At 43.7% G+C, this 23,655-nt stretch overlaps 1 protein-coding gene across 3 annotated transcripts in view; it reads left to right on the top strand.

Annotated features, from left to right (window-relative positions):
• The window catches only part of Dock8 (dedicator of cytokinesis 8), a 254,630-nt gene that overhangs the window by 130,720 nt on the left and 100,255 nt on the right, over positions 1-23,655 (top strand). For all 3 annotated transcript variants that reach the window (XM_045144534.1, XM_045144663.1, XM_045144586.1), the window contains 4 exons: positions 15,999-16,116; positions 18,130-18,200; positions 19,494-19,632; positions 20,193-20,294. In XM_045144534.1, coding sequence (XP_045000469.1) covers positions 15,999-16,116; positions 18,130-18,200; positions 19,494-19,632; positions 20,193-20,294 — 430 coding nt within the window. The remainder of the gene's footprint in view (positions 1-15,998; positions 16,117-18,129; positions 18,201-19,493; positions 19,633-20,192; positions 20,295-23,655) is intronic.

Raw genomic sequence — 23,655 nt, 5'->3', positions numbered from 1 at the left:
GGCTGAGGGACTAATACAGGGTCTGCCCCAAACTGAAAGAAAAATCCGTGTCAGCTTTGGAACAGTGCACATTGGAAATTTTCTGGTATACATCAGTGGTTGCTGTCAGCTGGCCAAGTTTGTCTTAGGAAATGATTTGCAAAGCCTGGGAAGAATGTGTGCCTTCTGTCCATTAGAGAACCTGCAGATTGGTTCTTAGCAGTCCCCCACGTGACAGCTCTGTCTGGCAGAACCCCTGAGAACATGCAGTCTGGTGTGGACTTGGTATCCAAACAGTGTCTTTCAACCTGATGCATAGATCTTGAACAAATACCACTGAGATGTTGGCTTTGTTTTCATTGGCAGGTTTTCATTAAAATGCTCTCGCAAGGGAGATGGAAGGACGCGAGCTAGAGTTCACTTTTTAGCATTCTTTTATGTGACGTGTTGCTGCCTATTCTGGGCATTTGTCAGTTAGTTGATGGCATCAAACACTAGAACCAAAGGAAAAATACTTAGTTTTAGAAATTTCAAGGTTTTTTTTCTTTTTGGATTTTCGAGGTGGGGTCTCACTCTAGTTAGTCCAGGCTGACCTGGAATTTACTCCATAGTCTCACGGTGGCCTCAAACTTATGGTGATCCTCCTACCTCTGCCTCCTGAATGCCGAGATTAAAGCTGTGTGCCACCATACCTAGCGAAAGACACATTTTTATGCAAATATTTGGGACCTGCTGGCCAAACATGACTGCTTTAAGGAAAAAAAAAGTGTATAGTGGCTAAAGAGATGGCTTGGTGGGTAAAGGTGCTAGGTACACAAGCATGACGCTCTGAGTTTGACCCCATATAAGAAGCTGGGTGTGGCCATGCACACCTGTAACCCCAGTTCTGAGAGAGGCAGATAGATGGGTAGCTGGGGCTAAGTAGCGCGCTCCAGGTTCTGTGAAAGACCGTGGCTCAGGGAGATAAGGCCGAAGAGCAGTAGGTGACACCCGATGTCCTCCTCTGGATACGCACACGCATGTGCGCACACACATGCACTTTACATACCATACACACCTCATCCAGAAAATAACCCTTTCTGTCATCATGCTTGAAAGTGATAGGGTAAATTACACATGCTCGTTTTGATGTGACTCAGCTTGAGCAGTATCTCTCCTCACAAACAGGCTGGAGTGATGGACCTGAAGTGGAGAAAGAGGAGAAACAAGAACAAGAAGATGGGGTCACTGCTCACAGCAAGGCACTGCTCTGGGGAAGATCAGGGTACTTTGGAGGGCAAAGAAAGTCAGGAATCAAGGGGAGGTGGACAAGTACCTAAGTCAAAATGTTGCTTATTCTGCAGTTTTTTCTGTTTTGTTTTGTTTTGTTTTTTAATTTTTTATTTATTTATTTGAAGCGACAGACACAGAGAGAAAGACAGATAGAGGAAGAGAGAGAGAATGGGCGCACCAGGGCTTCCAGCCTCCTGCAGTTTTTTCTTGAACTTGAGACTACCAAGTGATCCCAAGACTCACTGGGCAGATGCACAGCTCCCAGCTTGCACATACTTATAGAAGAGCCTGTGATGTGGTTTGAAGGGTCTAAATGTTTTGGGATTTTTTTTTTTTTTTCGAGGTAGGGTCTCACTCTAGTCCAGGCTGACCTGGAATTCACTATGGAGTCTCAGAGTGACCTTGAACTCCCGGTGATCCTCCTTCCTCTGCCTCCCGAGTGCTGGGATTAAAAGCGTGCACCACCACACCCGGCTTGGGTTTTTAAAAAAATTTATCTTGTTTGTATTTGTGATGTCCATATAGGGAAGACTTAGAGGTATGGTCAGTAGATCCAGCTCTCAGTTGATTTACTGACCTTTATTTCAGTGGCTTCATGATGCCAGGAAACAGTTGTTGAGAATATATTTTTTCCTGTTTTAGCAACCTGTATCTCAAAAACCGCCCCTACCTTACAGACCTTTCTTTGGAGTGAGGGTGAGTGAGAACTACAGGGAAGAAACCCTTCTTGCCTTTGAAGATCTTTCAAAAAACTCATCAGTTTTTTTCGGCAGATGTCCTGAAAACCAGTCAGGCAACAGGGGCTGCTTTCCTGGTAGAATTCTGCCTCTTCCCTGAAAGTCAGGGTCACCCTCTTGGTCTAAGGAGCACTGTAGGAACTACCTACATGAAAATACTCCTTAATCTCAAAATAATACTTGTGGAGTCAATCTAATCTCTGAGTTTAAAAACGTAAGTTTCCAGCCGGGCGTGGTGGTGCACACTCTTAATCCCAGCACTCAGGAGGCAGAGGTAGGAGGATGGCCCGAAAAAAAAAAAAAAAAAGCGTGCTTCTTCTCAAGGGAAATCTGGTCAGTGGTTCTATGTTAGCGGAATGAGGGGAGGTTTCTTAATCTCGCACATAAAAGGAAATTTGCTTGTGCTATCTAAAGAGGGTGCATAGCGGTTGACATCAGAGAAAAGTTACTCTATAAGTATCCTAAGAGATAAATTTTAGTAATTGTATTCAAAGACAAGGTATTTGAACAATACAATCCCAAGCTCCACAAACAAAGGACACATGAGTAGTAGAAACAAAATAATAATTGTTTCTGTAAAACCACGTCATCTGATATTCATATTGCAGTTTGTCAGCTCAGAAAGCATTCATTAAAAAATAAAAACAGAAAGAAAGAAAGCGTTCATTTCCTTTCCTCTCCCAAACATGTGAAAGTGGCAAACTGTGGATACTGGTGTTTGTTTTGCTTTCTGTGTCTCACTTGATTGCTGGGTTTTTGTTTTTTTTTTTTTTTTTTTTTTTTTTGTAAATTTTCTTTATTTGCAAGCAGAGAGAGAGAGAGAGAGACGGAGAGAGAGAATGAATGAGTAGGTGCACCAGGACCTCTAGCCACTGCAAATGAACTCCAGATACACGTGCCACTTTGTGCATCTGGCTTTACTTGGGAACTAGGGAACAATCTTTAGGTTCTGCAGGCAAATGCTTTAACTGCTGAGCCATCTGTCCAGCCTGATTGCTGTTTTTTTTGGTTTTTTGTTTGTTTGTTTGAGGTAGGGTCTTGCTCTAGCCTAGGCTGATCTGGAATTCACTATGTATTCTCAGTCCTTGAACTCAAAGTGATCCTCCTCCCTCTGCCTCCCAAGTGCTGGGATTAAAGGTGTGCGCCACTATGCCCGGCCTGACTGCTGGTTTTGAGTGCATCTTTTCTAAAATAAAAAGACTGTAGAAAGAGAGCACTGGCATTTGTTGTGATGTTTCTGAGCTGTGTGGTACCACTCTGTGTGTGACTTCTTAGCTGCTATCACGTTTTGCAGGTAGAGTGGAAGTCCTAGTGTGCAGATCACAGTACTGACCTTGATGAAAACTCTGTAGCCTGGCCCAGGAGCATTGTTGATATGAGGGTGAGCTCCTCAGCTACTGCTTTCAACAACACCCCTGCCTCCCCAGGCTCTCCCTTCTCCAGCAGGCAGCTTTGGGGACCCTGGAACAGGCTGCACACTCAGCTTTTATTATGTCGAATTCTGAAGATGGGTCCCTTCTCTTCACCCTCCACAGCAGGGTTTTCTTTCCATCTTCTTTCCTCACTGAGTCCTTCTTGAGTTTGCACTTGGCCTAAATTAACACAATGGAAACAGAAATAAACACAAAATGAGACCATGGACATGGAATGGTGAGACAAGACACAGCTAGTGTTCTGCGTACACAATTAATTATCCATCTTCCAGTTTGAAAAATGTGTCTGGGAAAACTTAGCGATCATGTAAAAAGGTGTCCAGCTTCTGGGTGGAAGGAAAACAAAGGAAGGGAAATCATCTAAGCCTAGGTGAGGTGGTTGTATGAAAAATATCTTAAGGTCTTTAGTGATTTCTCAAAAAAGTAACCTGCAAATTTGACTTTGAGCTTCCTAGCAGCCAAGCCACAAAAACAGAAAATAAAAAAAGAAGGTAGCGCAGTCAACTGTAAGAGCAACAGGTCAGCAAGTTTAAAAAAAAAACACAAAAAACAATTCTCTCAGGTCCGTGCTTCTCAAACGAATACACAGGTCTACAGCGAGGCACTACCTGGCTCCCAGGTGATGCTGATGTCTACCGTTCCCTTTCTCCTCTCTGGACCACCTGTCAAGTAGCAGAGTTTTAGTTTGCCTTGTACACATGTGTTTATAAGCATGCTATTACTTAAAAAATATAGATACGATAGGTTTGCAAGTTTCCTAAGTAATTCCAGAATGTAAATAATATTGAGCTCTGAAAGGTGGGCATGCTTGTAATCCCAGTGTGGTGGTTTGATTCAGGTGTGCCCCATAAACTTAGGTGCTCTGAATGCTTAGGTTGCCAGCTTATAGAGACTTATGTCTCCTGGAGGCAGTGTATTGCTGGGGGTATACTCATGGGTATTATGGCCCATTTTCCCATGACAGTGTTTGGCACACTCTCCTGTTGCTATTGGCCACCTTATGTTGGCCAGGGGATGATATCCGCCCTCTGCCCATACCATCATCTTCCCCTGCCATCATGGAGCTTCCCCTTGAGTCTGTAAGCCAAAATAAACCCTTTTTTCCTAAAAGCTGCTCTTGGTCGGGTGATTTCTGCCAGCGATGCAAACCTGACTGCAACACCCCCAGCATTCAAGAGGCTAAAGCAAGAGGATCAAAAACTCAAGGCCAGCTAGAACTGCATAGCAAGAGACTGTTAAAAAAAAATAACATTGTTGATTTCTGAGATATCTAGGTTTACTTTGCTATTCATATATTTAAAGTATCTATGACATTAGCAGGAACTGGAAAAAATAATACTAAGTGAGGTAACCTACGCCCAGAAACACAAAAATAGCATGTTCTCTCTCATATGTGGATCTTGACTTCTAATTTTTGCCCCAGCCAGCGGGGAGTCGAACAAAGAAACGAGGGGAAAATTAACCTGAATGAAAGAAGGCAAACAGACACAAGAAGAACATGCTAGGTGTTTGTCACGGCCTCGAGAGTTTATTCTTACATGTAGGTTTATATAGGGTTGTAGGGGGGAGGGGACATGGTCAGGGCAAGGAGTTGTAGGGGGAAGGGGACGTGGCCAGGGCAAGGACTTGTCAGGAAACCTAGAGGGGATGTAATTAGGTGTTCATCTAATCTTGCCTCACTGGCTTAACATCCTGACTGCACCAGGCTTCACATCCTGACCATAAACTGGCCTTTTGCAAAAGATAAGACTTTGTAAGCAGTCTGCTGACCAGTTCCAGAAGTACCTAGCAGAAAGCTGGATGGACCAGCTTTCTGAGTAATGAGTCAGTTTATGAGCAGGCCCAGGCAAAATGGAGAGGCTTTTGCTCTATGGCTCCCGACAAATTTTTGCATACATGTCAATAAGAGGATGTAAGAGGGTATACAGGCTGTGACTCAAGATAGGAGCACACAAGTTGGGAAGAAGAGCTTGTGAGAAGGTGGGCAGGGATAGGAAAGTGGAAAGAAAGCCATGATGGGGAAGGGCACAAGTGGGAAGGAAGGGGAAGGGGATTAAAAAACAAAATTGTTTGACAAACACCATAATGCAACCCAATTCTTTGCATGCTATGGAAAAATTAATATTAAAAAGAAAACACATCTAAACCTCTTATCTAACACTGGGGCACCATCCACACCTGTGAATAGTAAGAATGAAATAACATTAGCCATTTTTATGATTACATCTAAAATAGATTTTCCTGGCAATGAAATATGAACTGTAAAATAAAAATGCCTCCTCAGCAGTTTGCCTTGCTTAATTAATGTATGGATTTGTAGGGGTTTGTTTTGTTTTGTTTTCTCGAAGTAGAGTCTCACTCTAGCCCAGCCTGACCTGGAATTCACTATGGAGTCTCAGGGTGGCTTTGAACTCACGGTGATCCTTCTACCTCTACTTCCCAAGTGCTGGGACTAAAGGTGTGCGCCACCACGCCCAGCTGGATTTGCAGTTTTCATCTGAATACTTTTGTAGAGGTCTTCCGATGAGACGGCGGTGCTGCCCTGGGAGGTACTGGGCATCGCTGTGCTGGGACCAGTCTTACAGGACGGGGTAAAGGGCCCTGACCTTTCCCTGTGCATGTGCCTGGCTCCTGTATCTGTACTGCAGCGAGCAGCTAATCACATTTGGTTTTTGTTCTACCTTTGCAAAAAATAAATAAATAAATAAATAAATAAAATAAAGGGCAAGAGAGGGAGAATTTTAAAACACAAGCAAAGAAAAAAAGTTATTTTCAAATGGTGGCTTGAGAAAAACAGAGCTTTTTTGTGAGGCTCTTCCGACAGTGCTATACCAGGAGAGCCCCGTGCTGACCCACCAAACCCTCTGCTGGAAGCCAGGCCATCCAGTTACTTGTTTGATATTAAGTGAGCACACGCGCAAACTAATAAGCACAAAACCCAATTTCTCTGCTGTTTTATTCCGTCCCCAGCTTTTACCATCCATATCCACAGCTTTGTAAAGATCTCCCTAGGCCGTAAGTACCTGGCCACATGTTGGTTAAAACATATTGATATGCACTTCCTCCCTAGGCCGTAAGTACCTGGCCACATGTTGGTTAAAACATATTGATATGCACTTCCTCATTTACTATATATACTTTATATATAATTTTATGGCAGCCTATAAATGAGGGAGTTTTGAAGTGGGTTGCCTTAAGGTTAAACTTGGTTATGTGGCCATTGACAAAAAAAAATTAAATTTTGTGTAAAATAACCATTGAGCTAAAATTTATTAATTTTGGTTTGGGGATTTTACTTTTTTGAGCTAGTGATTTCTAGGGTCTCAAACTTTTTTTTTTTTAAATGAAATCATAAGATGTGTTTGTCAGTGTGAGTTAGTGTCCCTACCCACAACCCAGTGCCAAGTCAGAGTTGTGAACTGGTAAGCAGTGGGTTTCAGGCTGTGGAAAAGATTCAGTAAGTAAAGTGCTTGAACCCATGTAAAAGCCAGGGCTGCTAGAGAATACCTGTAATCCCAGCAGTTAGGGCAAGGAAGATGGGGTCCCTGGGGCCAGCTGCTTAATCTAGGTGAATTGATGAACTCCAGGTTCAGTGATAGGCTATACTTCAAAAACTATGGTAGAAGCTGGGTGTGGTGGTGCACGCCTTTAATACCAGCACTTGGGAGGCAGAGGTAGGTGGATCACCATGGGTTCAAAGCCACCCTGAGATTACATAGTGAATTCCAGGTCAGCCTGGGCTAGGATGAGACCCTACCTCGAAAAACTAAAAAGAAAAGAAAAAAATAAGGTAGAGCCAAGCATGGTGGCCCACGCCTTTAATCCCAGCACTCAGGAGGCAGAGGTAGAAGGATTTCTGTGAGTCTGAGGCCAACCTGAGACTCCATAGTGAATTTTAGTCAGCCTGGGCTACAGTGAAACCCTACTTTGGAATCTCGCCCCCCCCCAAAAAAAAATATAGTGGAGAGTGACTGAGGAAAACACATGATGTCAACCTCCGGACTTAACGCACATACGTGCATTCCCCCCACATGCACTTGCACATGCACACACACACTCACACAAAAATACACAACACATACATGCAGGCAAAAATAAAAATAAAAATAAATAATAAAGCAGATCTTAACGACATATTGACCCAGTGGGTGGCTGCTGCCTCAGAGAGAGCATTGTTCCGTTGTCAGCAAGTCTTCTAGAGGGCGATGGGTGGCAGTCAGAAAAGCACTAAAGCACGAGAGGCAAAGAGAGATGACCCAGGGAAATTAAAGGTTTGAAGAAGGCAACAGAGAAGAAAGCAGAAGGTGGTGCAAGGAATCCAGAGGGTTCGGTCAGATCTCTATTACTACCTCACAGCTCCACAGTGTTTGGAGCACAAGTTCTAAAGTCTGCTCAGCTGGCTCCCACAGTCCTGACAGGATCTTCTGAATTTAGACACTTTGCCACTGACTCCGCAGTTCTCAGGTGTCATTGCACTTGAGGCTTGACCCCACCCTTTCCATCACAACTCAGAAAGTCGCCTTGCTCTGCTTACAGTGTGAGCATTTTGTAGTTTTAAGATCGTTTCCCTCATGATCTTACTTGACAAGGACCCCCAGTCACAGCATAAGTCACTGGCATTACTGAGTGAGATTCAAGACAAAATCAGCAGTTTTCTTTTTCTCTATTTTTTAAAAAAGTATGCACTTGACAATATCTGTTACAGGCTGTGTATTAAAATAACAGAAAGAAAAAAAGTTAATGTTGATATTAATCCATTAAAAAAAACCAAGCCTTTGTATTTTTCTTTTTGTATTTTCTTTGGGTTTAAAATTTTTTTTTTTTTGGTCATTTTTTATTTATTTATTTGAGAGCGACAGACACAGAGAGAAAGACAGATAGAGGGAGAGAGAGAGAATGGGTGCGCCAGGGCTTCCAGCCTCTGCAAACGAACTCCAGACGCGTGCACCCTCTTGTGCATCTGGCTAACGTGGGACCTGGGGAACCGAGCCTCGAACCGGGGTCCTTAGGCTTCACAGGCAAGCGCTTAATCGCTAAGCCATCTCTCCAGCCCTAAAATTTTTTTTATTAACAATTTCCATGATTGCAAACAATATCCCATGGTAATTCTCTCCATCCCCCTACTTTCCCTTTTGAAACTCCATTCTCCATCATATCCCCTCCCCCTCTCAATCAGTCTCTCTTTTATTTTGATGTCATGATCTTTTCCTCCTATTATGATGGTTGTATGTAGGTAGTGTCAGGCACTGTGAGGTCATAGATATCTAGGCCATTTTATGTCTGGGGGAACACATTGTAAGGAGTCCTGCCATTCCTTTGGCTTTTACATTCTTTCTGCCACCTCTTCCGCAATGGACCCTGAGCCTTGGAAGGTGTGATAGAGATATTGCAGTGCTGAGCACTCCTGTCACTTCTTTCTAGCACCATGATGCCTTCTAAGTCATCCCAAGGTCACTGCCATCTGAAAAGAGAAGGTTCTTTACAAAAAGTGAGAGTAGCATTAATATATGGGTATGAACATTAAGAGAAGTGCTTACTGGGCAGTTTGATGAGCATGGTATATATATTTAGTCAGACAGCAGCAGAAGCACATGTTACACCCCTAGGGCTCATGGCTACCCCTGTTTTAGGTTTTCAGTATCAGGGATGCATTCCCTCCCATGGAGCGGGCCTCCAGTCCAATTAGAGAGCAGTTGGTTTCCACCATGACAGATGTGCCACTATTATACCCACTGACTCATGTGGCCTGGCTGGCCAAATATAAGGCTTGCAGTGTCCACTGTTGAGAACCTTCACTGGTGATTTCTCTCTCCCCCATTGAACTGCATGCAAAATGGCTTCTTCCAGCTTTCTGTCAGCTGGTCTACATGGAGGAGGTTATCAGCTCAGTTTCAGCAGGATTTCTCAGTGGCCTTGCAGCCCAAGTATGTGGAGTCTTCAGCAATAGAGTCTTACTATCTATTCCTGGTGGGAAACCAAGGGCCTTAGCAATGGCCTATAATGTTTTGGGAGCATTAGGGACCTTCCTAGCCAAAGCTCACTGGAAGGTATCCCATCCTTGGCACTGAAAATTTTCTAGTAACAATCTATGGCTCCTGAGTGTTCAATTGTCCAAAAAAGTAGGTTTTTATATGATTTATTTATATCCTCTTAGATTTTGATTAGTCCTCTCTCCACTTTTCCTTTACTCAATCTCTTCCCCTGACCTCACTTGGACCTTTTCACCCCCATTAATCTATTCTTCTACTTACATATATACAATACCATCCTATTAAGTACCCCCCTTCCTTCCTTTCTCTTCTCTTTATGTCTCTTTTCTAGCTTACTGGCCTTTGCTACTGAGTTTTCTTCCTACTCACACAGAAGTGCAATCATCTGTAGCTAGGATCCACATATGAGAACATGCGACGTTTGGCTTTCTGGGCCTGGGTTACCTCACTTAGTATTCTTTTTTTTTTTAATATACAGATATTACTATTTCATTTGGTATATAATAATTGAATTTAATTTTGGGGTTTTTATTTCAGTTTGTTTTGGTTTTCAAGGTAGAATACACTCCAGCCCAGACTACCTGGAATTCACTACATAATCTCAGGGTGGCCTCAAACTCATGGTGATCCTCCTACCTCTGCCTCCCAAGTGCTGGGATTAAAAGTGTGTGCGACCACACCTGGCCAATGATTGAATTTTTCACTTTTTTTTTTTAGCATGCAGACATACAAATAATTAGGTTGGCTCATATTTTTCTACTTTTTGTGTGTGTGCTTCCCTTCCCCTTGTCTTTCTCCATCCTGTGTAACCCACCCTCCTCCTCTCACGGGTCTCTATTTAACTTCCTAGCCTCTATCCTTTCTCATATTCCTATATTTACATATTCATAAGCATTCCAAGTTAGGATCTGCATGTAAGCAAAATTACAATTTTTGTCTTTCTGGGCCTGGATAATGATACAATAATTACATAATAATTACCTGTCATCCCAGCACTCGGGATAGTGAGCTAGGAGGATCACCGTGAGTTTGAGGCCACCCTGAGACTACGTAGTGAATTTCAGGTCAGCCTGGGCTAGAGCAAGACCCTACCTCCAAAAACAAAAACAAAAACAAAAAAAAAAAAAGGAAGAAAGAAAAAAAGAAAAGAAACTAATGAAGGCAGAGGTAGGAGATTACTGTGGGTTCAAGGCTACATATAGTAAATTACAGATTAGCCTGGAGTATAGGGAGCCTCAACCTCAAAAATACAAAATACAGGGCTGGAGGGATTGCTAAGTGGTTAAAGTGCTTGCCTGCAAAGTCAAAGGATCCAGGTTCAATTCCCCAGGACACACACAAGCCAGATGCCCAAGGTGGCGCATGCATCTGGAGTTTGTTTGCAATAGCTGGAGGCCCTAGCACACCCATTCTCTCTGTCTCCATCTCTCTCTCTCTCTCTCTCTCTCTCTCTCTCTCTCTCTCTCTCTTCTCCTCTCTCTCAAATAAATAAATAAATATAAATATAAATATTTTTAATCCAAAAAACAAAAATAATAGAAAATTACTGACCAATTTCCCTCATGAACCTAGATGCAAAACATCAAATTTTCTTGTCATTTTTCCCGCATCATTTTCCAGCCCTAACTTTCACACAGATTCAGTTTTTGCCTGTTTTCATCCCTATCATTAATTAAGTTTTTCTTTTGTGAGGTTTCACTGGACATTCTGCATGGACTATAAGCCATCAACCTCACTGCAGGCCGCTTTCTAAGGAAGTGCCCAGCGTTGCTTGGCCTGAGCAACTACAGTTAACCAGGTGGTGCTCTGGGCTTCCCAAAGCCCCGTAGTGACATCTTCTAAAACTACAGAAGCCTGGGACTCTGCTTTGACAACTGACTGATCAGACCTGGGCATGGATGGAAGTGAGCAACACAACTTTTTAAAATTTTTATTTATTTATTTATGAGAAAGAAAGAATGAGAATGAGCCACCATATGCATCTGGCTTATGTGGGTCCTGGGGAATGGAACCTGTGTCCTTAGGCTTTTCAGGCAAGTGCCCTAACCACTAAGCCCTCTCTCCAGCCCATTTTTTTTTTTTTAATTCAAAACACGGTTTAGGGCTGGAGAGAGGGCTTAGTGGTTAAGGTGCATGCCGGCGAAGACCAAGGACCCTGGTTCCATTCCCCAGGACCCACATAAGCCAGATATACAAGGAGACGCACACATCTGGAGATCATTTGCAGTGGCTAGAGGCCCATTCTCTCTCTCTTTCTTTCTCAAATAAATATATAAATAATTTTTTTTAAACATGGTTTAGGTGGTATATACATCTGGAGTTCATTTGCAGTGGCTAAAGGCCCTGGTGCACCCATTCTCTCTATATATCTGCCTCTCTCTATCTCTAATAAATAAATAAAATATTTCTTATTAAAATAAATGAATAAAATGGTTTAAATTTTTTTTTTAATTTTTATTTATTTATTTATTTGACAGCTACAGACACAGATAGAAAGACAGATAGAGGGAGAGAGAGAATGGGCGCGCCAGGGCTTCCAGCCTCTGCAAACGAACTCCAGATGCGTGCGCCCCCTTGTGCATCTGGCTAACGTGGGACCTGGGGAACCGAGCCTCGAACCGGGGTCCTTAGGCTTCACAGGCAAGCGCTTAACCGCTAAGCCATCTCTCCAGCCCCGATTTAAAATTTTTTAAACATGGTTTAAGTTGCCTTGTCCAGGAATGGGGGAGATATAGCATTACATCATTGAAAAGAGTGAAAAAAAAAATTGCATGTGTATGATAGAGTCTCCCTCCCCCCTCCCTCCCTCTCCTTCTCCCTCTCTCTCTTTTTCTCTCTCTCTCTCTCATGAAAACATAATACTGAATCAAAGGAAAGAATTTGGAGTTCCTACATCAGTTTCTTGTCTAACAGGAGCCATCTGAAGGCTCCTTGGGAAGGAAACAGTGATAGCCACTAACTGTCCCATTCTCTATGCTATGAAGGAAATCTTTCTAAGCTTACTTGGGAAAAGATAAGATTATACTATAACAGTATACATGAGACCTGTAGTTCTGAATGAAGCTTCCAGAATATTTGTCATAATGAGAGATTCCTGTTTAGGGTATGGGCTATTCTATCTCAAATCCTTGGATCATGCAGTTGTTTGAGTTTTTCTCTGGCTAATAGTCTGTCACACGTAAGACATATGAATGAACCTGTGTATCAGCTTGTTAAGAGGAATCTTATCTGGCTTAGGCTCTGGATTACAACCATACCAGCAGATCTTCCCTCCCCAGAGAAAACATTGTGATTCCCTTACATTCATTTAAAAGCATGCCAGTCTCACAGAACATACCACTTAGCTTTCTTGTCCACAAGAAACATGACGATCCTTAGGAAAACCATGTTCTCAGAACATTTTACACAAAAGGAGATGTTGAATTTACTAGAAGTTTCCTTCTACAGTGTGCTCAGTGGAAACTACATGCAACACCAGCAACACATTGAACAACTATCCCGGTGATGTTTGAATTGAAGGGTGAGCCAGCCTTTTAGGAACAGTGTGAAAAATGCTTAATTAGTATTTCAGTGTACAGGGTAGGTCTCTAGTGTCCCCTGCATTGGGCCTAAGACAAGAGTGGCGACAGCAAACTGAACAGTCCAGTCCAACAGGCTACTGCTGTGGTGATTCACACTGCCCCTTTCATCCAGTACTTCAAAGCATTTTTCCCAGTGTTGGCTCATTAGTCCTCCAAGCATAGCATTAAAGGAGATTTGATTGGTACCCATCAATGTGGCCAAAGATGGCAAGACTGTGCACTGCAGAAAGAAAAGGATTCTTCCAAAAATGTGCTGCATCATAAAGGGGCAAGGCGCAAGGGCCTACCCCAGCCCCATGACTGACGAGAGGATTTAGAGACAAGCAAAGTGCAGTACGTAATGCGAAGTATCAGGCTGTGTTAAAATCATGTTTAGGAAAAAATTTTAATCACATTGGGAGGTGGTCATAATTGAACAATGTTAAGTGACAAAATCAAACTTTTTATCTACAGTTAGATAAAAAATATTTAATGTATAGGGAAAGGGCAAAATGGAAAATTGAGCTCTAACAATGGTTTTCCTCAGTGCAGGGTTAGTGAGAGAGTGGTTCCTATTTTAATATTTATACTTTTCTGTACTTAAAATATTTTATTTATTTGAGAGAAAGAGGATAGGCAGTGTGTGTGTGTGTGTGTGTGTGAGAGAGAGAGAGAGAGAGAGAGAGAGAGAGAATAGATGTTCCAGGGCCTCCAGCAGCTGCAAACGAACTTCAGACACATACATCTGTCTTACATGGGTACTGGAGAATGGAACCTGGGTCCATAGGCTTCACAGGCAAGTGCCTTAACCACTAAACTATCTCTCCAGCCCTTTTCTATACTTTTTTATGTTTTATTTTTATTTATTAGAGAGAGGAAAAAAGATGCAGAGAGAAAGAGAGAATAGGTATGCCCAGGCTTCCAGCCACTGTAAGCGAACTCTAGATGCATGTGCCACCCTGTGCACATGTCTTACATGGGTTCTGGGGAATCAAACCTGGATCCTTTGGCTTCGTAGGCAAGTGCCTTAACCGCTAAACCATCTCTCCAGCCCCTTTTCCGTGCTTTTAAGCTAGCTGGCATTGAAAAATGTGCACACTTGAGCCGGGCATGGTGGCGCATGCCTTTAATCCCAGCACTCGGGAGGCAGAGGTAGGAGGATTGCCATGAGTTCAAGGTCACCCTGAGATGACAGAGTTAATTCCAGGTCAGCCTGGACCAGAGTGAGACCCTACCTCGAAAAACCAAAAAAAAAAAAAAAAAAAGAAAGAAAGAAAGAAAAATGTGCACACAGTGCATTTATAATCATACATTACTTTCATAATCATGCCTGAATATGAGAAAGATGTGCTAATAAAAGAATGTTTGTGTACATGTGTGAGAGAGAAAGACAAAAAAAAAAAAAAAAGAAGGGAGGGATGGGGGAGTGGAGCAGACCGATTTGGTAGGTTGGCAGGAGAGAACTGGGCTTTGCCATGTGAGCTGATTCCGCAGAAGTGGAGAAGAACCAGCATTCCGAGAGCTGGGGAGAGCTCAGGGATGATGGCCTTGGGGTGGCACGGGAACTGAGTTTGAAACATCCTCTTAGCGCCCCCTCCAAAAAGGTCAGGCCGGGAGTAGTGGTGCCCGCCTTTAATCCTAGCACTCAGGAGGCAGCTATGAGAATTGCTGTGAGTTTGAGGCCATTCTGAGACTACTGGTGAATTCCAGGAGGTCAGCCTGGGCTAGAGTGAGACCCTACCTCGAAGACAAACAAACAAAAAAAAGGAAGGTCACTATGAGAAAGTGATGTGAGAAATTGCCAGGAGCCAGATCATGTAGGGCCCACAGTAAAAGTTGGAGAAGCCCTCATAGGGGCTGGACGTAAGCTATTTGTCATTTTTGAAAGATTCTTCTCTGGGATATGTAAGGAGTAGACTATGAAGGCAAGGGTAGAAGTCACGTGAATTGAGAAAGCACTGTTGTGGTCCAGAGAAGAAATATGATGGTCTCAGAGAGAAGGGGTAGGTAGTACGTATCTATTGGTTGTGTGGAGGAAACCATCATCCTAATAGTCTACATTATTAAGTTCTTTCTTTTTCTTTTCTTTTTCTTTTTTTTTTAATATTTTGAGACAGGGTTTTACTATCTATTCCTGGTTGGCCTGGGATCACTGTGTAAATAAGGCTGGCCTTGAACTTGCAGCAGGACTCCTGTCCCTGGTTCTGGGATTTAAGGCACTACATCCCTCAACTAAGTTCTTCCTTGTAAGTGATCACCACAGCCTATAAAGAGGTGCAATTATTTGTTCCATTGAGGCTTGGGAAAAGCTAATATGCCAGAAACAAAGTAGCCCAGGCTGACCTGGAATTCACTGTGTAGTCTCAGGGTGGCCTCTAACTCTCAGCAATCCTCCTACCTCTGCATCCCAAGTGCTGGGACTAATGGCATATGCCACCACACCTGACATTATTTTATTTTTTGGAACACTCCATAGTTCAGGATGGCTTTCAACTTCCAGTGCTCTTGCCTCTAACTCCTAAGTGTTTGACTTACAGGTGTCCACCCCCTAAAGCCCAGATAATAATCTGAATAAATGTTTTAGAACTGGACTCCCAGCAGACAATTCCTGTGAAAAGAAATGAAGCTGCACTGCCTTCTCCAGGGCCTATCATTTCCTTAATCATTCCTAGTTGGAGAGACTTTCTAGCATGATCCAATCCAGCTTTCTGTGCTGTTTGAGAATTCCACTCTCCTAAATCCTCCACTACAAGGTTCGTGTACTCATCAAAACCAATAAAAATCACAGCCATCTGTGTACATAGTCACCTGCTCATAGAGCCACACTCAACCTCAGATCTGTTTTGCAGTTATCTGAAGGAGAGGGTGTCTGTCACCTTCTGCACCTTGTGGCCCTGGCCACAGTACAGACCACACAGATCTGCATGCCACTGTAAAGAGCACCTTCCAGAGCTAAGAACTGGGCACAGAAATAGATTCAAGATCTTGATCCCTGTTTTTTTTTTTTTTTCCTTTTTTCTTTTCCAGAAATCTTCTCTACGTCTACCCACAGAGGCTGAACTTCGCTAACAAACTCGCATCTGCACGGAACATTACAATAAAAGTCCAGTTCATGTGTGGAGAAGATCCCAGCAGTGCCATGCCGGTAAAGGGTGGTTACGTCTGCTTCCGACCAGATGGGCAGTGATCACCTGGGCAAACTCAGGCTCAACAGTGTACAGAGAACTCCCCCCTCCTCCCACGCGGGCCCTCTCGCACGCAGGGCAAATGCTGTGCCACTGATCCACACCCCAGCTCAGCTCTATCTGCACATGCAGTGCCCTCCGTGGCCAGTCCAGTATGATTTCCAGGGTAATGCTGGGGAGATACCATTAGTCTAAACTGAAAGTCTCTTTCCCAGTCTATGCCATTGTGAGATGCCAGACCTTGGAAATGCGGGTCATCTCAGGAAGCTGAAAGTATCATAAAGGCTTTCCACAGTGCACATGGACCCGTTCCACTCGACTATTCTACAGAGGCAAAGAGGCGGGCTCAGCATTCCCCACATTGCTGGGTTTCTTCCCCAGATCCCCTGGACTGCACACTTCCCTGAGCACAAGACCATCTAATGATTAATATGGCACACTGCCTAGTAACACTAAACACACACACATGCACACACACCACCTCAGCTCCTTTAGGAATGGAGACTCATTCTGAAGCAAAATAGATCTCACATGGTACATATTAGCACATTATTTTCTTTTTTATTTATTTATTTATTTGTTGAGGTAGTCTCACTTGAGCTCAGGCCAACCTGGAATTCCCTATGTAGGCTCAGGGTAGCCTCAAACTCACAGCCATCCTCCTACCTCTACCTCCCAAGTGCTGGGATTAAAGGTGTACGCTGCCACGCCTGGCTCAAATACATTGTTTTCTAAAAGAGCCCAAATGCCAGGATTTACTAATGCATTACGTGGTTGGTTAGCTATTACTATTTTCCACAAGTCATAGAATTCAGTTAATACACAGTTCTCCTGGCCTGGAGGTGTAGGTCCTTGATAGACACTTGCTTAGCATGTAAGAACAGGTCCTGGGTTTTATTTCCCAGCACCACACATACACCCACAATTTTATGCATGTGTTTACACATATACAAATATATGCATATCCTTTTGTCATGAAGGAACCTCTCCACAGTGTTTCCAGTCCTCATATAGCTGCTTTATACAAATCTTCCTCCTAACATCCCACCTGTTTTCTAAAGCAACAGAAGTGGGAAAGTGTGAGAGGGAAGGATGTTTTAAGGAAAGAAGTGTCTGGTGAACTTCCCTAGTCCTCTCAGCCCTGGACCCTGGCAGGTCACCATCGGGGTGCCCGGTGTAACTGTGCATATCCTGTACATGGCCAGTGTTGACAAATTCTAGCCAGTTCTCCCCTCACCAGACCCTGTAGCTTTGCCCAAGGTTGGCTGCGTCTAGAGGAAAGAGCTTTACCCTTCTCCTAGAGGCAGGTCTGCTCCTCAAATCATGTGCTGTTGGGTCTACTCAGACCCAAGGTAGTTTCCGCACTCAGGTTCAGGGCAGTGGAGATCTGGATCACCCATGTGCCCAAATCCCTGTCTTTGGAAGAGAGAAGGTTCTAGACAAAGTATCTCAAGTGACGACAAGCAGCGAGACTTTGTCTGAGGCACTGAGGCTCGGGGAGGAGAGCACTGGCTTTCTAGCCTCACAAACCTGTGGTCCTGGGTCACTCATTGGCCCCTGGGAGCCTCAGTTTACTCTCCAGAGCTGGTTCTATTTGGTGTGGTTGGGCCACCTGTAAAACCAAACCCTCTTAATTTATAAAATATAGCACTGTGAGATCAGAGTAGCCTGTGGGTATGATGGGAGATGACTTAATGTAGCCAAATGTAGCTCTTACCTCGATCCTTTTAAAAAAAAAAAAAACTATTTTATTTATTTATGAGACAGAGAGAAAGGCAGATAGAGAGAGAATGGGCACCCCAGGGCTTCCAGCCTATGCAAACGAACTCCAGACACATGTGTCACCTTGTGCATCTGGCTTACATGGGTCCTGGGGAGTCAAACCTGGGTACTTTGACTTTGCAAGCAAGTGCTTTAACCACTAAGCCATATCTCCAGCCCCTTACCTTGGTCCTATCTATGTTAACAAACAGGTCATCTTTGGAAAGTCCAGTGGGCCTGAATTTCTGCAGGAAGCATACACCGCCATTACATACCACAATAAGTAAGTATCTTTCAGAGTTCTGAACAAATACTATGACTGTTTCAATCTCTCTTGGTGGTTTTTTAAAATTCATTAGGTGATTCTTCCCTATAGTCTTTATAATACAGAGACTAAAGAACAGAGGAAATTTTTGCCAGTTCCATAATTCAATGTTGATTGGCATAATTTTTGCCAATAGCTAAGATTGAGAGAAAATATATTCAAGAAGGTTTCTAGAACCTTCAAACCTAGTAGGATAGGGAGATTATATAGTGTTAAATAAAAATATTTTCTTTTTTAAATATCTGCAAAGAGAGAGAGAGAGAATGGGTGTGACAGGGCCTCCAGCCACTGCAAATGAACTCCAGATGCATGAACCACTTTGTGCATCTGGCTTCACGTGAGTACTGGGGAATCAAACCCAGGCTGTGTCAGGCTTTGCAAGCAAGTGCCTTAACCTCTAAGCCATCTCCACAGCCCGAGAAAAATATTTTCTAACTTGCTTTGAGATACCAGAGGGGCCACAAGCAGAACCCAGCTCTCTGCTAAGCATGGTGGCACATGCCTTTAGTCCCATCACTCAGGAAGCAGCGGTAGAAGGACCATTGCGAGTTTGAGGCCAGCTTGGGACTAACGAGTGAGTTCCAGGTTAGGCTGGGCTAAAGTGAGACCCTACCTCAAAAAACAAAGCCACAACAAGCAAGCAAACACACAAAGCAGCTCTTTTGGGCTAACCACTTGCCACCTAGCCCACTACCTGCTTTGAGTTGTACTCAGTTACATGGGTAAACTGAGTCACAGTATAGTGTCTAAACTGTTATTTACATTCCAGGTAGGGGAAGGAATCTGTGTGGAGTGAGGCAGTACTGAGCTTGATGTTGGCCTGCTAGGCAGGCTCCTTTAAGTGCTTTGTTTCAACACTGGCCAGGCTCAGCAAGGGGTTAGTTAGGAAGCAGCCAGGCTCCTTTCCCTCTCACATCATCTGTTGATGAGAACAGCAAGATGGGAAAAGAGGCCTAGCAAGCCTCTGAACCTTATCCTCTCTTCAGATTAAGTTGTTGGTGTTTCCACTGTTTGGGGAAGGTTCCTTCTCTGACAGAAGCCCTGAGTTTGTGAGCTGTTTTGTGTAAGTGGACTTCATCCAACAGCACCAGCTTGGTCTCAAGGACTTCCAGCTAAGGAAACGAATAACATAAAATGGAAATCCCATCAACACCCAGGCAAACAGGAGCACAGGGTTCATGGTGCTACAGTTCGTAATCACAGAAGCCATCTCTTGCTAAGTTTTTTGTGTATAATGTGTTTTGGCTACAGGTCCCCTGACTTTTATGAAGAAGTGAAAATTAAGCTCCCTGCTAAGCTCACAGTAAATCACCACCTCCTGTTCACCTTCTATCACATCAGCTGTCAGCAGAAGCAAGGAGCCTCCGGAGAGAGCCTCCTGGGGTACTCGGTGAGTTGTACGGCAGCCGCAAGGTCCCCCGAGAGACCAACAACTACATTCTGCTCACTTTCTCTTCTTCTGGCAGAAGCTGCAAAATGTCCTCCATCAGGACATAGCAGAAATGACTTGGCTTAGCAACTGACAGATTCGTGCATGGAAAGCTGGTGGGAGGCCATAGTTAGGGAATGCTCATTTAAAAACAAGAAAGCACTGGGGTGTCTGTTGCTCCTAAATTTAATATATGAGCTATGTGCCTCATGTATAGAACTAGCTCAGTCTCCATGGAGAAAAGGTTACTTCTTTGAAAACTGCTGATGATGACACACGCACACACACTGGCCATAAAGAAGAGTGCTCCTCTGGAAGTACGGAAGCTGGAAGTCATTGATGTTACTATCTCAAGAACGCTCAGACTTAAAATGCAAAGAACTGGGCAGAAATTATTCCCAAAAGGAGACTCAGTCAACATCTAATCACTGCTTAATTGCATCTGACGGTTGTGAGCTAGATAAATTGTTAGTCACTCGCTGCAAGAAATACCGCTTGACTCTCCCCATCATCTGTTTCAGTGGCTGCCAATGCTCCTAAATGAGCGCCTTCAAACTGGATCCTACTGCCTTCCAGTTGCCTTGGAAAAACTGCCACCCAACTACTCCATGCACTCTGCCGAGGTAACCAGCTGCTGGCCAGCTCCTGCTTCCTGCCTGTCTAGCCATGGTCTCCTGTCACCTTCCCACACCCATTCTCCTTCCCCGAGATGTGCCTGAGGATGCTCACCATGTCCCCCGGCGCGCTCATCCCCCAGCACTCTGTTTCCTGAGACATGCTGTTCTGAGGGGATGGGAGAAAAGGAAACCTCGTTCCCTTAGACCTCACCACGTCAGAGTGGCTGGGGGATGTAACGCATGCCCGGGGCAACAGAGCTCACAGAGCAATGGTCTGTAGGCGAAGAGGCAGGTGGAGCCACTTGTGATAAGCACTGCTTCCGCCAGGAATCCTTGTAAAATGTTGCCAAGCTTCAGTCCCTCAGTTTCTCCCATAGGTCAAGGGTCAAGAGTCAAGGCTCAGGTGGATGGTGACATAGTTATTTCTGTAAAGAAGCCTGTCCCGGGCTGGAGAGATGGCTTAGCGGTTAAGGCACTTGCCCATGAGGCCTAAGGACCCAGGTTCAATTCCCCAGATCCCATGTAAGCCAGATACACATGGTGGTGCATGCATCTGGTTCATTGGCAGTGGCTAGAGGCCCTAGTGTGCCCATTCTCTCTCTTTCCCTCTCTCTCTGATAAATAAATAAAAATGAAATATTGAAAAAGAAGCCTGTCCCTTCCTGTCTCCTGCCCTTCCTCTCCTTACAGTGTGCTATAGTCCCCCCATCTAAAGCCAGTCACGTGACCCCCTCCCCCGGCCCCCGTCACACCAGCTGTAGCTCTTACCTTTTTCATCCCCTTTTGTGGAGATTTACGTCAATGAGTACTGTTTTCAAGCAAATTGCTAATATCATTTCATTCATAAATATTTTAGCACGAATCATGAAAATAGGGCTCTTTTTCTAAACCACTGTCAAACCGTAAAAATTCACTATAGCTCCTTAACATCATCAAATGTCCACTCAGTGATCGCTTCTAGAATTACCCCATTGAGGCCATATGTTTTTACGCTTATCTGGATTAGGATTCAAATGCTAGTTGGTCAGAATGTCTTTCAAGAGCTTTCAGTCTGTTGGTCCTCCTTTAATTTTTGTTTTCATTCCAGTTTCTAAGTTGAAGAAGTTTCCAGGCATTTGATTTTAGATCCAGCCTTTACAGTCATCTTTTTTCCTTGCTCTTTTTCTGTTTGCCCGGTTGCCCAGGCTAGCTGGTTTCCTCTGCTTTAGACTAGAATGGCTTTCCTTGAAGCCACCTAAGGGTGTGTGGATATTCCCTGATCACTCTGCAGTCTTAGCAGAGTGCCTGATAGAAGTCCTCAGACCTGCTTTTCCAGAGCCACATGGGGTGGTGAAGGCCTTTAGTCCCAACACTCAGCAGGATAAGGTGGCAGGGATCATCATAGCTTCGATGCCAGTCTGGGCTACTTAGACTGTGAAAAACAACCAACAACCAGCCAACCCTGCTTTTCTGTTTTCAAGCTGCACATTCCACTTTCATAAGATTTCATGTTTTGGGGGTTTTTTTTTCTAAAGGATTGTTGTTATTTTGTTCTGTTTTTTGAGACAAGGTCCCTTAAGCCCAAGATGGCCCCAAACCTGTTATGTGCCCAAGGCTGGCTTTGGACTCCTCATACCCTGTATTCACCCATACAGGCATGTTCCATCATGCCCAGCTTCATCTGAGTTTTGTGGGGTTTTTGACTTTTATTGTTTGTTTGTTTTTAGAGGTAGGGTCTCACTAAAGCCCAGGCTGACCTGGAATTCACTATATAGTCTCAGGCTGGCCTCAAACCTCTTACCTCTGCCTTCCAAGTGCTGGGATTAAAGGTGATCGTCACCACATCTGGCCCAAATCTGAGTTTTTGAGACAGACAGATTCATATCCAAATTCTGGACCTGCCACTCTCTGGCCGTGTGATCATGGCTGAGCTGCCTCCCTTCCCTGATTCTCAAGATAAAATGAAGCCCATGTGTGTTTGTGTGGCTGCTGTAAGCACACAGTGAATGGCGCTGAAGTAAATACCGGCTTCTTTTCCCTACTTGGCCTCAAACACATGGTGATCCTCCAACCTCTGCCTTCCAAGTACTGGGATTAAAGGTGTACGCCTCCATGCCTGGCCAAAATGGTTAAACCTTTTTGTTTTTAAGTATGGGTCTCATTCTAGCCCAGACTGACCTGCAACTCAAGCTATATTTACAGACCCAGGCTCAGCTCCTCATAATAACCTTTGGACCTACACTGTCCAATTCAATAGCTGTAGGTGGCTGATGAAAGTTCTAACTCAAAAGCTATCAATATAAAATGTACATCAGGTTTCAAAGTCTCAATAATGAAAAATAGAGAAGATATTATTAATAATTTTATATTGATGACATGTTACAGAAATCCTGAGCCATGTTGGATTAAATGAAATATATTGCTAATTACCTTCCCATGTTCCTCTGATTTCATGGAAATTTTGGTTCCCAGTAGGTTTCCACTTTAGATCATAGGTGACACTCCTCAGGTTAGAAAAGTAATCTTTCAGATGAAATTTGCAACTTTTAAATGTTGAAAACTATTTAAAGAGTTTCTAACACCTTGTGGAACAAGTAAAATTTGTCTGTGGGCTGGAGTCAGCCTAGGAACCAAGTTTGGAACTCTCCTTAGATAGTTCGTATGTTCACATCCCCTCTCCACATCCCATCCCTGCAAGCACAGCAAACCTTCTTCCATGAAAATGGAGGACCCAAAACCCAAGCTGGGCCCTGCTTGTTCAGCATGGTCTGATATCTCTAGAAACAAAATGCCAATGGGAAATAAAGGCAAGAAGTTGTCCCTAAGGTCTACATAGATGGTACATGGTGTAAAAGAGGCTTCATGAGCAAGCCAGAGCCAAGCAGGGTGGCTGCTTGAAACCCCTTTGTTTAAAAGGATGTAATTTCCATATTCCAATGGATTAGAACTTCAAGTTTTACATAAAAATTCTCTACTTTATCCTGATATTCCTGATTAATGGGGAAATTACTTTATTTCATTTCTACCATCAAAGATCATCAGGGATGGAGAGAGAGTTCAGCAGTTAAGACATTTGCCTGCAAAGTCTAGTGACCCAGGTTTGATTCCCAGTACCCACACAAAGCTAGATTCATGGTGGCACATGCATCTGGAGTTCGTTTACAGTGGCTAGAGGCCCCGGTGCACCCATTCTCTCCCTCTTTCTCTCTCTTTCTCTTTGCAAATAAACTTTTTAAAACACTTAAATTTTTTTTGAGAGATCATCAATACTGAATGAGAGTTTAGAGACAGATTACCCAACTCAATGCTCTCCTTAAAATGAAAACAGTGAGGCCTGGCATGAAAATAACTGGTTTGGTGTAGAATTGAACACAGCATCCTGATGCCA

This window comes from Jaculus jaculus, chromosome 1, assembly GCF_020740685.1.
Source record: "Jaculus jaculus isolate mJacJac1 chromosome 1, mJacJac1.mat.Y.cur, whole genome shotgun sequence".
Classification (NCBI taxonomy): Eukaryota; Metazoa; Chordata; class Mammalia; order Rodentia; family Dipodidae; genus Jaculus; species Jaculus jaculus.
The sequence above is the reverse complement of the archived record's forward strand: the minus strand, read 5'-3'. Positions and strand labels throughout refer to the sequence as shown.